The following is a 13,872-nucleotide window of genomic DNA, read 5'->3' on the forward strand; positions in this document are numbered from 1 at the left end:
CACAATATCACTTAACTTTTGCTGCTTGACTTCCCAGAGAAAGGATCATTATGAAATTAATATTAGCCACAGAAGAGGTGCAGGTTTTGCAATTAATACTGGGTTTTATAAATACAGAGGTCCCAAAAATGATCTTGCTAGGGGGGGTTGGGGGGCATTTTATATTCACACAAACCAACCAAAAAGCACAAAGCATTGCAGAACTGATTTCTAATGCATACTGATGTTTGTATTAGTAGTATGATATATTATGCTGTTCCAAGTTCAGAAACTACAAAAATGGCCAGCACCCAATGCTATGCAGTATCTATAGGAATAAGGAGCCAATTCAGGCATAGCTAGAAGCTCTTTTGTTGACACTTGAAAACAATTGCCAAATTAAAATATTTCACATTTTAAACATAAATTTGGAGAAGAAACACCTAAATATTTGTTTTAAATTTTTTCTTGTAATTTTTTTTTTCATGTTAGTTGTAAGTGTGCATAAAGTACTGGGGAAATGGCAAGTGAAATGATTTAAAAAAATAAATAAATTGCATATGTTCCGTTAATATTAATCATGTGATATAAAAGCTAGAGGTGTAAAGTCTCTGGTAAAGTCCAGGTTCAGAAAGTAAAAGTCCTCCTCAGTATTTTGTTCCAATCACCTGGATTTGCTAATTAGCACCGTTTTTCAGCCAGGAGATAGAACTAATTAGTGAAACCAGCTGTCTGAGTTATTGGGTGGAATAAACAAATGGCAGGACTTGACCTGACCTGACTTTACACCTCTGGTAATTTGACTTATGATGACTGTGCCGCATGGTGGTCATCATCCAGCAGATGGCGCTAATATGCTTAGCCAGCAAGATAATCTTGCAGAAGAAGAAGAGAAAAACACATGTAAGTGCACTACATGTTTTCATATCAATGCGATCCACTGTATGAACTATCCACTTGAGGAAAATCACCATATATATCAGAAGGAGACATCACAAGGTCCCTGTAACACATCAGTCACGACATCATGATCATTAGGCGCTTCAGTTAAGAGAGTCAGTGAGTCAACGTTCCTCATCCGATTAACATTAGCATGACATATACCGACAGGCTGATATGAGCTGGATTAACTGATCATCTGATGTAAGTTATGAAGCTTAAAGAGCTGGAGAGCTGCCTTCAGCAGGTGGATGGATTTGAGGAGCCCAAAATCCTCCTGGAGCAGTATCCCACCAGTCCTCACATAGCGGGTGAGGATTATGTATTTTTGTTATATAGACTCAATAATGACACTTTTATTTAATGTGAGATGCGTACTTGTGAACGTATGGATGTGGTCTACTAGTATCAGGTGAATAAACACACACACACACACACACACACACACACACACACACACACACACACACACACACACACACACACACACACACACACACATTATATATATATATATATATATATATATATATATATATATATATATTTACATTTACATATTATATATTTTATATACATATATAATTTTTATATATATATAGATAGATAGATAGGTAGATAGATATAGATATATACTACTGGTCAAAAGTTTTAGATCGGTAAGATTTTTAAAAGAAGTCTCTTCTGCTCACCAAGGCTGCATTTATTTGATTAAAAAAAAAACAATAAAATAAAAAGTATTATAGTGAAATATTATGACAATTTAAAATGACTGTTTTCTATTTTAATATATTTTAAAATGTAATTTATTCCTCAGATGAAAGCTTCATTACTCCAGTCTTCAGTGTCACATGATCTTTCAGAAAATCATTATAATATGCTGATGTTATGCTCAAAAAACATTCATTATTATTTTCAATGTTGAAAACAGTTGTGTACAATTTTGTTTCAAAATTCTTTGATGAATAGAAAGTTCAAAAGAACAGCATTTATTTAAAATAGAATATTTTCTAACATTATAAATGTCTTTACTGTCACTTTTGATCAGTTTAACTCATCCTTGATGAATAAAAGTATTGATTTATTTAATTTATTTCCCCCAAAAATAAAATAAAAATTCTTATTGACCCCAAACTTTTGAAGGGTAGTGTTTAATGTTACAAAAGCTTTCCATTTCAGATAAATGCTGTTCTTTTGAACTTTCTATTCATCATAGCATCATGAAATAAAAATGTAAAAAACTGTTTTCAACATTGATAATAATCATAAATGTTTCTTGAGCATCAAATCAGCATATTAGAATGATTTCTGAAGGATCATGTGACACTGAAGACTGGAGTAATGATGTTGAAAATTCAGCTTTGATCACAGGAATAAATTACATTTTAAAATATATTAAAATAGAAAACAGTAATTTTAAATTGTTATAATATTTCACAATATGACTGTTTTTGTTTGTATTTTTAATCAAATACTTCTTTTAAAAACATTAAAAATCTTACCGATCTAAAACTTTTGACCGGTAGTGTGTGTGTATATATATATATATATATATATGTATATGTATATGTATATGTATATATATGTGTGCGTGTGTGCACACATTCATCTAGCAGACCATATATATATATATGCTATATTCACATCTGTATTCCATATCTGAATACCACAATTCAGTATATGTTAATTAATGTTGTTAACGTCATTAATGTTGAGCCCTGCATTCAGTTGTCCTATGTGCTTTTGTCTGTAGGCTGCATGTTGTACACCATCCACAACACATTTGATGACATACAGAATAAACTAGTTGCAGACCTGGGCTGTGGATGTGGAGTTCTGTCTATAGGAGCTGCAGTCCTTGATGCTGGGTAAGACCAACTCCATCCTTCTCTCCACGGCCTAAAATTACTCGAGTTTTAAAAATGATATGAATCAAAATAACCGTAATCTTTCCTTACAAGACTGTGTGTTGGATTTGACATCGATGATGACGCCTTGGATATATTCAAAGGAAATGTTGAGGAATTTGAATTGTCAAACATTGACGTGGTCCAGTGTGACGTGTGCTCAATCGGATCCTCTTACGGCAAGAAGTTTGACACGGTCATCATGAACCCGCCTTTTGGCACCAAGCACAACCAGGGTAAGAGTCAGCTTATCCTCTGCATGCAATGCTTCACTTCACAGTAACTTATACATCCATGTCTTCAACCTTTAGGTATTGACATGCAGTTCCTGCAGACAGCGATTTCTATGGCAAGTACGGCAGTGTATTCCCTTCACAAGACCTCAACACGAGATGTAAGTTACCCCATTGTGTCATAATTTAGCAGCTTCAACTCTATACATGAGAACACATAACTTACAATTGAATTGCAATTTTGTGCAGCACATTCAGAAGAAAGCAAATGACTGGAAAGTGAAAATGGAAGTCATTGCAGGTAACGTTTACTACACCTATAAACACACTACTGGTTCAGAAAGACTTTATTTGAAAGAAATTATTACTTATATTCATCAAGGACGCATTAAATTAATCAAAAGTGACAGTAAAGACTTTTATAAAAGTTGTTTTATTTCAAATAAATGCTGCTTTTGAACTTTCAAAAGAAGAATCCTGGAAAAAAGTGTCATGGTTTTCACACATATATATATAAAGCTGCACAACTGTTCTGAACATTGATAATAAAAATACATGTTTCTTGAGCAACTAATTAGCATATTAGAATGATTTCTGAAGGATCATGTGACACTGAAGACTGGAGTATATGCTGAATATTCAGCTTTGATCACAGGAATAAATTAATTTTTTTAATATATTCAAATAGAAAATAGTTATTTTAAATTGTTATAATATTTCACAATATTACTGTTTTTGATCAAGTAACTGCAGCGAGATTTTTTTCCCCCAAAACATAAAAAATGTTTCCTGACATTTTATTTGATTAACATTTAATTCCTAACTTTTGAAGGGTATTGTAGGTTTTATTGTTTTGTTTTTGAACTACAAGAGCATGCAGGAGTTTCTGCAATTCCTGTAGGATGTAATAAGCTTTATAGTTTGTCATAATGATGTTTTATTTATCTTGAACTGTTGTTTTCCTCTCAGAGCTCAGATATGACCTGCCAGCATCTTATAAGTTCCACAAAAAGAAGTCGGTAAGTCCATGTTTTGAGTTGAGAAGTTTCATTTGCACATTTTACACTGCCACAAAAAATGTAAAAAAAAAATGATTGCACTGGCAACATGTGTATCAGACTTTACCATGATAAACTGCTAATATATATATATATTTTTTTTTAATCTGATTATTGTAGGTTGATATTCAAGTGGACTTCATTCGATTCACTCCAACATAAAGGTGTTGGGGGGGGGAAAGGAGTTTGTGTTGCTTTGCAACATTTTAGTAGGGTTTTTCACTGTTGTACAAAATAAATTTTATACATTTACATACTGTATAATTTTTGGGTGGGTACCGCAGAGATTTACAAACACACTATTCTTTGAACTTTATTTCAATTTGTGCTTTTCACATTTTTGGCAGCATACACAGTTGAACATCATCATCATCATCATCATCATAACTAAAAACAATAAATTACACATCACACACATTTTTTTAGCAAAATCCTGGGTTCACAATTGTATTACAAATTCAAAATCATGTAAATGAATACTGATTAAGGAATAAATACATTTAAATCATGTTTGAAATACCAGTAGTTTTGTTTTTTAGTTGCAAAATATTATAAAGTCACTGTGCAAAAAGTGAAGTGCTGTAATCTATTGTCAGTATACATTTAGAAACAGCCCTTTATCTTCCAGCACAGACAACAGACAAGCTGTTTCTCACACATTATCAGTGACTTCACATGTTGAACAAATATGATATTATATTGACACCATTCACAAGTGGGGTTCAAAAGTCTGAGATTTTCAGGGTAATAACAATTCAAGTGATAAATCGAAACTGAAAATGTACACGAGTTTCAGTTCATCCTTAATTGTTTTTTTCCCTTTCGGAGCTGACATGAACAAAACCTGATGATCATGATCTCCAGTATGATTTGAGATTATCCAAAGAGCATTTTGTGCATCTGACCGTCTGTACAAAAAGTCAGATGATCAGTGTAAACAAATTTGCAGGGTTCCTTCCTACGCAGAATGGAAAAGTATGGAATTTGATTTTAGTATGGAAAAATATTTTATTTCATACTATTGCCCCTATTTTGTTGTCTAAAATATAAAAATAATTTTCTAAAAATAGATTTGTCATACAAGCAGAGCAGGCATTCGGATCAGGAAGAGAGCGGAGCCAAAGGTTTAGTGAACATGATGTGAGAGTGGATTTGCAATGCACGAGGATTTAAGGCCGATAACTATAATGATAAATAGACCGTTGTAATAAAATTGTTCAACCCCCATTGCAAATCAGGTTCCTTGGCAAAATGTATAGACTTACAGCTGTTTGCAATGAACAAATCAAACAAAAGTAATTGAAATAGCTCAACACAACAAATGTTTCAAGTGGTTTCCCCAAATTCAACTGAAAATGTGACTTTTAATGACTTCTGCAGTCTCAAGATTATTCAACCCCCTGAAGAGAATCCCTCACAACAGATGTTGTCTCAAGCACACCTGATGCAACAAATCAAGGGCTTCATTATTTGCACCAGGTGTGCTTGAGCTATAACACATGAAATATCTGAACTGGCTAGGTTTGTTGAGTGTCACATTTGACCAAAAGAATGGTCCAAAAAGTTAAGAGAAGATACCATTGCCCTTCACAAACAAGGAACAGGATACAAAAAGATAGCCCTAAATGTTCCTAGAGACACCATTGGAAGCACAGTTCACAAGTTTAAAGTTAAAGGAACAGTGGTTACACTACCTGGACGGGGCAGAAAAAGGAAGCTATCAACGGGTGCAACCAGATTTCTGAGAAGGCAAGAAGACCTGTGGCAAGACCTGGTGGCAACAGGCACTGAGGGTTTCAGTAATGCGAGTACTAAACACAGATGGTTTCCATGCCAGAACTCCAAGACGTACACCACTACTGACCCAAAAGCACAAGAAAGAACTTTTTACACATCACAAGGCGTATTTCCATTACAGATTTTTTTCTAAATGTCGACAAAAAACTATTGCGAAATGACGGCGTTTCCATTAACTGATGTTATGCGACTAAAACTTAATTTTTTCCTCTTGTAAGTCTACAAGTCCTAGACTTACAAGAGGAAACTAATAAGTCCTTCCTAATAAGAAACTAATAAGAAGAACTAATAAGTCCTTCCAAAAATCATAGCAACGGACATTGGAAGGTTTATATATATCTCAGACTCCGCACTGGCCATTATTATTAATCAGAGGAGACGTATGTGTGTTATCCAATCATAAATGTTAAATGTTAAAGACCCTTATACTTGGAGCGGCTGGTGTTTCTGGGTGTTTCTCACTCATTTCTGCTTCGAGGTCTTGATTGTGGCACTTCTTTGAGGTTTAGAATCCAGTATTCCTGTAATTCTTCTGTCTTTTATGAATTTAATAAAGAACTCTGTCTCGTATTCTGTCCAAACACACCGCGTCATCTACGTCAGGTGACCTGTAAATGCGCAAAAACTGTTTCCATTGCAGTTTTGCGAAATATTTATTTTTCGAATTGCCTGAAAAACCTCCTCATGCGAGCGTAAAATAGTTTTTGCGATAAATGGGAGTTTTTGTGAAATTGACGTGTTTCCATTGAGCGTATTTTCAATTCGCAATTTCAATTTGCGCAATTTGAAGGGTAATGGAAACACGGCTAATGTCACTTGACTTGAACCCCATAGAAAATCTCTGGTAGGATTTGAAGAAGGCATGGGCTTAGATTCCTCAGAAACGCTGACAGAAGCTGGTGTCTGGTTATACATCTCGTTTGCAGCGGGTCATAACAGCAAAAGGGTGTACTAATTTGATTTGTGACCTAGAAATTCAGAACCTGAAGTACTGCTTATTCGTTTTACGACATTGCTTGAACTATTTATGTTCAGGTTTATATAAATACATGGTGGTCTCAGACTTTTAGACCCCACTGACTGTGACTGTGTAGTGATTTCACATGCTGAACACACAAACGCAACCGTGTGAGCGTGCGGCCGATGGGAGGTTCCCCACGATCTCCCAGCAGTCTATCTCAGGGTCGTACCTCTCTATACTCTGCAGATACATCCCTTTAGAGTATGAATACCCTCCTGCTACATAGATGCACCCGTTTATAACGGCCGATCCACACTCCATCCTTCTCTCCTTCATCGCACACATCTGTCTCCATTCATCTTGCTCGGGGTCGTAGCAATCTGTGATGGTGGTCTGACCGCCGACCAGATAAAGCTTATTGTTCAAGGAGACCGAGCAAAGACCGTACTCTGAAAGTAAAGAGTTTTGATGAGTTTTTCAAATGATAAGGGATGGTGAAGAAGGTTAAATAGTGGCAGATACATCATTATGAGAGAAACCAGATGGACTAATTTCTGTTAGGATGCTGGTGGAGAACACATGCTCATCTGATACGAAGCGTAGGTGGCTCACCAGGATGTGGACATATCGTTGTGATGGTCCACTCGTTGATATCTGGCCGGTAAGTCTGAATCTTCTCATAAGTGCAGGTTCCTCTGTACCCATAATGCCCTCCAGTTACATAGATTCTTTCATTCACCACGCAAGAGGTTGCATTTCCCACACCTTTAAAGTAAAAAAGAAAGATGAACTTCCAACAACAGGCATTTTAAGTCTTTGGTATTTGAAAGTTTTTCTGTGTAAGACAGACATTTTGCAACATTTTTTTTTTTTTTTTAACTGTCTTTTAATAGCTTAAATCGTAGTGAAAAGCTGCACTACACATACGTTTTTGTAATAAGTGCATTTATTTGATCAAAAAAACAGTAATATTGTGAAATATTGTTACGATTTAAAGTAACTGATGTCTATCTTTTAAAATGCTATTTATTCCTGTGGTGCAAAGCTGAATTGTCAGCATCATTACTCCAGTCTTCAGTGTCACATGATCATTCAGAAATCATTCTAATATGATGATTTTCAACTGAAACATTTCTTATTATTATCACTGTTGAAAGCAGTTGTGCTGCTTCAAATTTTTATGAAAACTGATACATTTTTATCAAGATTCTTTGATTAATAGAATGTTCAAAAGAACAGCATTTTTTATAAAATAACTTTATAACTGACTTTACTGATCAATTTTTAATGCTTCCTTGCTGAACAAAACTACTAATAAATCTTACTGAGCCCAAACTTTTAAACATTAGTGTATAAGTCAAAATATTTGTCCAGAAATGTACTAAAGAAAATTTTAATAATCTGTATTTAAAATGAGAATGTTTCATATCATACCATGGTTTCTGATTTCATTACGCAATACATGAAACATTGCAAATGACACGACAACATTTAAGTGCACAGTCTTGTACTTTTGTCCTTTTTTGTCCTATTTTCACATACTTTTTTGCTGAAAATATGTTGTAATTCATCTTGGATAGATGAATCTGGTAGATTTGGCAAATGGCTATTTATCGAAGTATTTTTTTTTAAATCCCAACAAAAAATTAGGGAAAAAATACTTCCAGAACTGAGGCCGCTTAAAAAAAAAAAAACCTTTTTAGTTAAAGGTTGTGTGTAAATAAACTGAAGATGCGTCCCATTTTACCTATACCTATGCTGTGCCGTTTTATAGTATGAAAGTAGTGTTTTTACACTGAGAATTCCCAAAAGTGAACTTCAAATACTCAGATCATGCACTTAATTGTGGGATGGTGGACACTTCATGCACTCAACTATTTGAGGGGGAGGGGCTATAAGACTTATGTTCGATGACAAAATAACCTTATAAAATTCATACTACACAGTTGAGTACATAGTATTGGTATATTGTGAGTCATTTGAGACACAACTTTAATTTCTCATACCTTGTATCATATCCGCCACAGGGAACCATGTCTTCTTCAAGGGGTCATAGAATTCAGTTTCTCGTGTAGGAGCTCCTGCCGTGTATCCGCCTATGACATATATGCACCCCCGTAAAGCCACGGAGCAGTGGTAATATCTGGCTGTGATCATCGGACATCCTTCTGTCCATTCATCCGAGTCTGTGTTATAAATCCACACGGTGTCTAAAGCATCTACAGTCTCTGTCCTGTATCCTCCGGTCACGTAGATATCAGGGCCTTGAAGTACCACACTATAACTCTCTCTTGCAAAGTCCGGCATGTCTTTGCCCTGAATCCACGTGTTGGAAACAGGGTCCCACATGTGGACTTCACACAACGGATGCCAGTAATATCCACCAATAACATACAAGCTGCATGTTAGTTTTTTGCAGCAGTTTGAGAAACCTTTGCTTGGCTTCAAGGAGGTGAGAATTAGAGATCGCAATTTGCTTTCAAAGCTTTGTTTGCGTAGATCCAAAGCAGTTTTGAGATATACATCATTCAGGTCGAGATGGATGCAGTTGAGAAGCTCTTTCAGGTGGTCTATTCGAGGAGCCGCGTCATGGGCGACCCATTTCACCACAGCGTCCAATAACGTCGCCTCTTTCCACACATTAAGGTTTTCAGTTGCTAAAATCACCTCGAGCTTTTGGAAATCCACCTCTAGGAACTCCTCCTGAAGTGTGAGTTCCTCAAAGCGGCTCAGTATGATCCTCAAGGCCGCGCGCTCCAGTGAAGAGCACACGTGAAGCTCGGCGAACGAGTGCATCCCGAGACAGTTGTCGACATCCAGCAGACGAATCAAGAAGTTCTCGCAGGCTTTCTTGAGCGAGCTGAGCTGCAACAGGTCTGCGGCCTCCAGAAGACTTTGAACGTTGCTCTGGGTTATGCTGATCTTTGAAGTGTAGACGTAAGTCACCAAAGCACCCAGAATCTCCCCGTCTATGCAGGGTAGGTTGATGGTGTCATTCAGACGTTCTCTCATGTCTAAGGTGAACATTACCTTGAAATAGGAGCTGCGGGCTGATAGGACAGCCTTGTGGCAGTGGAAGAGCTGTCCGGATGAAGACTGCAGGGTGATGTCCGTGAACAAACCGCTGATGTGGAACTCGTGAAGAGCTTCCAGCACTTCTGATGAATGTGAAGCGTCGCAGAACTCATACGAGTAGTCGCTCTGAACTTTTCCTGACATTGCAACTGGAAAGAGATGATTTTCAACACTGTAAACCTTAATGCTCAAAATAATTAATTGGTTTGAGTAGGGTCAACTTAAATTAAACAAATTAGTTAAATTAGTATTTAGAACTTTCTTTTTCTTTTGAGTTCACAAAGCTGACACATTTTAAGTCATCTGAATTGTTTAATTGTTTTTGAGTTTTATGAACTTGTTTATTTTAATTTAGACAAACTTAAATTTAACTAAAACTGGGCTGTAATTTCTATTTCCCAGCATGCTTTGCCATGACACTCAAAAGGGAGAGTAAAGTTTTATATAATGTTTTTGTGTGTGTGTGTGTGTGCAAGATTTAAGCTAAGATATAATGAATTGGCATTAAATATATGTAAATATGTAAAAATTTCAACATAAATAGCAAATTTAAAAAGCAAATGTAATATTTTAGACGCTGGGGCTAGTTGTCACATTTACTCCTGTGAATATTTTTCATTATTACTTCTGAAGGTCAGTTGCTGTATGAACATTAAAGTATTTAATATCAAAACGTGGTTGTTTATTGTCACACATGTTGACCTAGTCTTAGTTTGTAGCACTTTGCATTAAACATTATAGGCAAAATGCAAACAGTAAAACAATTACGAAAAAACAATCATAAAAAAGTTAATTGTAACATATAAAATATTATATTGTTTTGGCCAGAAAATAGTAATTAGTCAATTGTATAAAATTACAACATCTAAAACAGACGTGACAATAAATTTGTCTGACATTTATCTCTTTTCTGTTTCAGCTTTTGTTTACTTGTTTACTTAACAGATCAAACAAAAATATTTTTTTAGAAATTTTAGTTATGAGCACAAGATGTACAAAACAATCCTAATAAAAGGCAAATTTGAACCAGTGTTATTTAAATGTTGTTTTTATTTTTATATTTACCATTTTACTTTTCATTTTAGTTACCGTTTAGTAATTTGGTTGTGTGTAGGCCAGGGATGCACCGATATGAACATTTTGGTGGATAACAATAATTCTTTATATTTGAAAGCCGATAACCGATATATTGGCCGATAAATCAAAACCAAAGTTTTTATAATTTTGAGAGCCTGATTATAAAAACAAAAGTCTTATCATTAAAAGCCATGTCTCAAGCACACAATTATAATGATGTCCTCATAATTTAATGTAGCCTATATGACAGATTTTGTGCTGCACATGTTACACTTAACTGTATTTTCCCTTTTTAACAGTGTCTCATCTGAAGAAAATAATCAATTATTTATTTATTATGGATTATTGGCTTTAGTATATCGACTTAATTTTCTTATTGGCCGAAAACGATAACATTAAAAATGAACATATATCGGCAGATACCAATATGGTGACCAATATATTGTTTGTTTTTGTTTTTATACATATTTTATTTTATTTTTAGTTGTTTTAGTACATAACGTTAAACTAAATGAGAAATTAGAAAACAACTAGGCTAACGTTAGCTGAAATAAAGAGTTAATTGTTTTATTTCATTAATTTAAGTTATTAAGTTTTAGTTAAATATAATAACCCCGTGAACCTTTGAATTAAGTTTTTGCAAGCAACCTATTACAAAAACACTGCGAATGTAAACAAGCCTTCATGCAATTTATAACTCGTTACCTCACAACCTAGATGAAGCTTGTGACAACTAGCCCCTATGTACAAACAAGCTTACCTGGCCCGTAATGACAGACTGACTGACTGACACAGCTCGTCCTTTCTTCGCTGGAGAAGTTTTATCCCCAACAGTGCAACTTGTGCTCGGACAGATCAGACATGTGGCCCCTGTATTTAGTCTCAGCCACTAGAGAATGTCGAGCTCCTATTTTGGTATCTGTGTAATAGCTGGAGACTCGCTGCTGTCACCCGCCACTAGTGATTCAACACAGCCGTCCTTCAGCCATGTGACGACACCAGTATGTTCACAAGCATCCCATCTTTACAAAGACATGTTCAAAGTGCCACCATTTCATCGATTCTTCAATCAACTGAGACATAATACTAGCTTTCACGTTTCAGTTATCATGGCAGTGCTGAGTGTATAATCCTATTCCTAATAAGGATTAAAGCCGTTGCATAATAACGCTTGAGGGAAACTACTAGTACCAAGGGCGGCCGAACACCAAGAATTAATCCACTCCGAACGCTTCACCGCTTTCTTAACTCGTTTAAAAATATTTGTTTAGCTTAGCGACGGTGAGTTATTGGTGTGTAGCTACCATTAAGTCCATAGGGTACATTAAAAGGACAGAAATAACTCACAGTTACCATGGAAACAGTGTTGAGGGTCAAGTCGATGAAGCGAGCGCCTTTTCCTGCTTGATAGAGGCGATTTATAAGTTCTCAGAGGTTTTAAATATCCTTTCATGTTATTATTAAGTGCTAATAATTGAAGAATTTAAATTGAATGCATTCTGTAATCTCAAGATATATTCAGTTTCGTGTGTAATTGAGATGTGAATTGAATCTCAAGATATAAACACGTTAAAGGGATAGTTCAGCCACAAATTAAAATTCTGTCAACGTTTAACGTTACTCACCCTCAAGTTGAGCTAAACCTCTATGAGTTTCTTTGTGCTGTTGAACACAAAAGAAGATATTTTGAAGAATGTTGGGAACCAAATAGTTTCTGGTCCCCATTGACTTCCATAGTAAAAAAAAAATTCTTTAAAATTATTAATACTTTATTAGTTGGTGGTAGTAATTACACATGAATGAGCACATATACTTTTGATAGAACAAAGTGTTAGTTTTTTTTTTGCTAAGAATCAACTTAAAAAGTTACACAGTGTAGCTGTATCATGTATTGATCACGTTTTATTTTGGTAATCAGGGGATGAACATAAAAACAAATTGGTCTCAAGTTGAGATCAATTTGTAATAAATTACTTTAGCTCCTTTTCATTCCCAAATTACTTTTTGAGTAAAATCACACAGCCCTTTTTCGGTGTGCTTCTCTTTACAGGGATATATAGATTATGTATACTTATTTATAGCTAATATAATCACTTGACAAAAATATGTTCCTGAGTCTTCATTAAATCCACTTTCGAACACTTTTTAGTTCCACCATCTTGACCACTAGGGTCGCAATGTCAAACTCAATGTCCCCTAACATTAGAATACGGTCCACATTTTTATAGCTAATGTTCCCAGAATGTTGCTGAGAGGTTTTACACTGATAAACAGGGCATTATTAAACGGATTTATTATTGTATCACCTAAACATAAACTAATGTTGAAAGAACGTTTCAGGAACCAAACATTGTCATTTACATATTTTTCTTGCCACCATATGAGTTAAAACGCCCTCGGAATTGAAAGGAACATAAACTAATATTCACTGGGTAGTCATATACAATTTCACCACTAGATGGGGGAAAATATCACAGTGTAGCTTTAAAAAAGACTTTCTGAATATACATTATAGAGTGAAACACATGCGTGTATGAGAAAGAGAGAGAGAGAGAGAGAGAGAGAGAGAGAGAGAGAGAGAGAGAGAGAGAGAGAGAGAGAGAGAGAGAGAGAGAGAGAGAGAGAGAGAGAGAGAGAGAGAGAGAGAGAGAGAGAGAGAGAGAGAGAGAGAGAGAGAGAGAGACTTAAAACAAAGTGCTATTTGTTAATGCATATTTGTTGATAAGACGTTAGAAACAGAGGTGGGAACAGTCCCAAAAACTCCATCCTGATGATGAAAGAAACAGGAAAAAAAGGGAAAAATAAGTGCAGTGTTTAGTAAATATCGTCAGTTATTTACCGTAATT

The 13,872-nt window shown here is 35.3% G+C and overlaps 2 protein-coding genes across 3 annotated transcripts; one reads left to right on the forward strand and one right to left on the reverse strand.

The window, feature by feature from the left end:
- The first annotated feature begins 848 nt into the window (after positions 1-848).
- mettl5 (methyltransferase 5, N6-adenosine) lies at positions 849-4,624 on the forward strand. Its single transcript, XM_082174821.1, has 7 exons — positions 849-1,229; positions 2,672-2,786; positions 2,880-3,061; positions 3,137-3,219; positions 3,308-3,359; positions 4,028-4,077; positions 4,237-4,624. Exons 1-7 carry the CDS (start codon positions 1,130-1,132, stop codon positions 4,276-4,278), a joined length of 624 nt encoding a protein of 207 aa, XP_082030947.1. The 5' UTR covers positions 849-1,129; the 3' UTR covers positions 4,279-4,624.
- Positions 4,414-13,806, reverse strand: klhl23 (kelch-like family member 23). 2 transcript variants are annotated; one of them, XR_014207231.1, is made up of 5 exons: positions 11,787-13,806; positions 8,881-10,098; positions 7,487-7,639; positions 6,200-7,323; positions 4,414-6,123 (listed from the first exon to the last, which is right to left on the reverse strand). XR_014207231.1 is itself a non-coding variant. In XM_082174714.1 (4 exons), the coding sequence occupies exons 2-4, from the start codon at positions 10,091-10,093 to the stop codon at positions 7,013-7,015; spliced, it is 1,677 nt and encodes a 558-aa protein (XP_082030840.1). In that variant the 5' UTR covers positions 10,094-10,098; positions 11,787-13,806; the 3' UTR covers positions 4,414-7,012. The 2 variants fall into 2 exon arrangements, 1 of the variants encoding a protein (XP_082030840.1); XM_082174714.1 differs by having other exon boundaries at positions 4,414-7,323.
- Positions 13,807-13,872: the final 66 nt, after the last annotated feature.

The sequence above is a fragment of the Leuciscus leuciscus genome (genome assembly GCF_965113295.1).
Source record: "Leuciscus leuciscus genome assembly, chromosome: 7".
NCBI classification, from domain to species: Eukaryota; Metazoa; Chordata; class Actinopteri; order Cypriniformes; family Leuciscidae; genus Leuciscus; species Leuciscus leuciscus.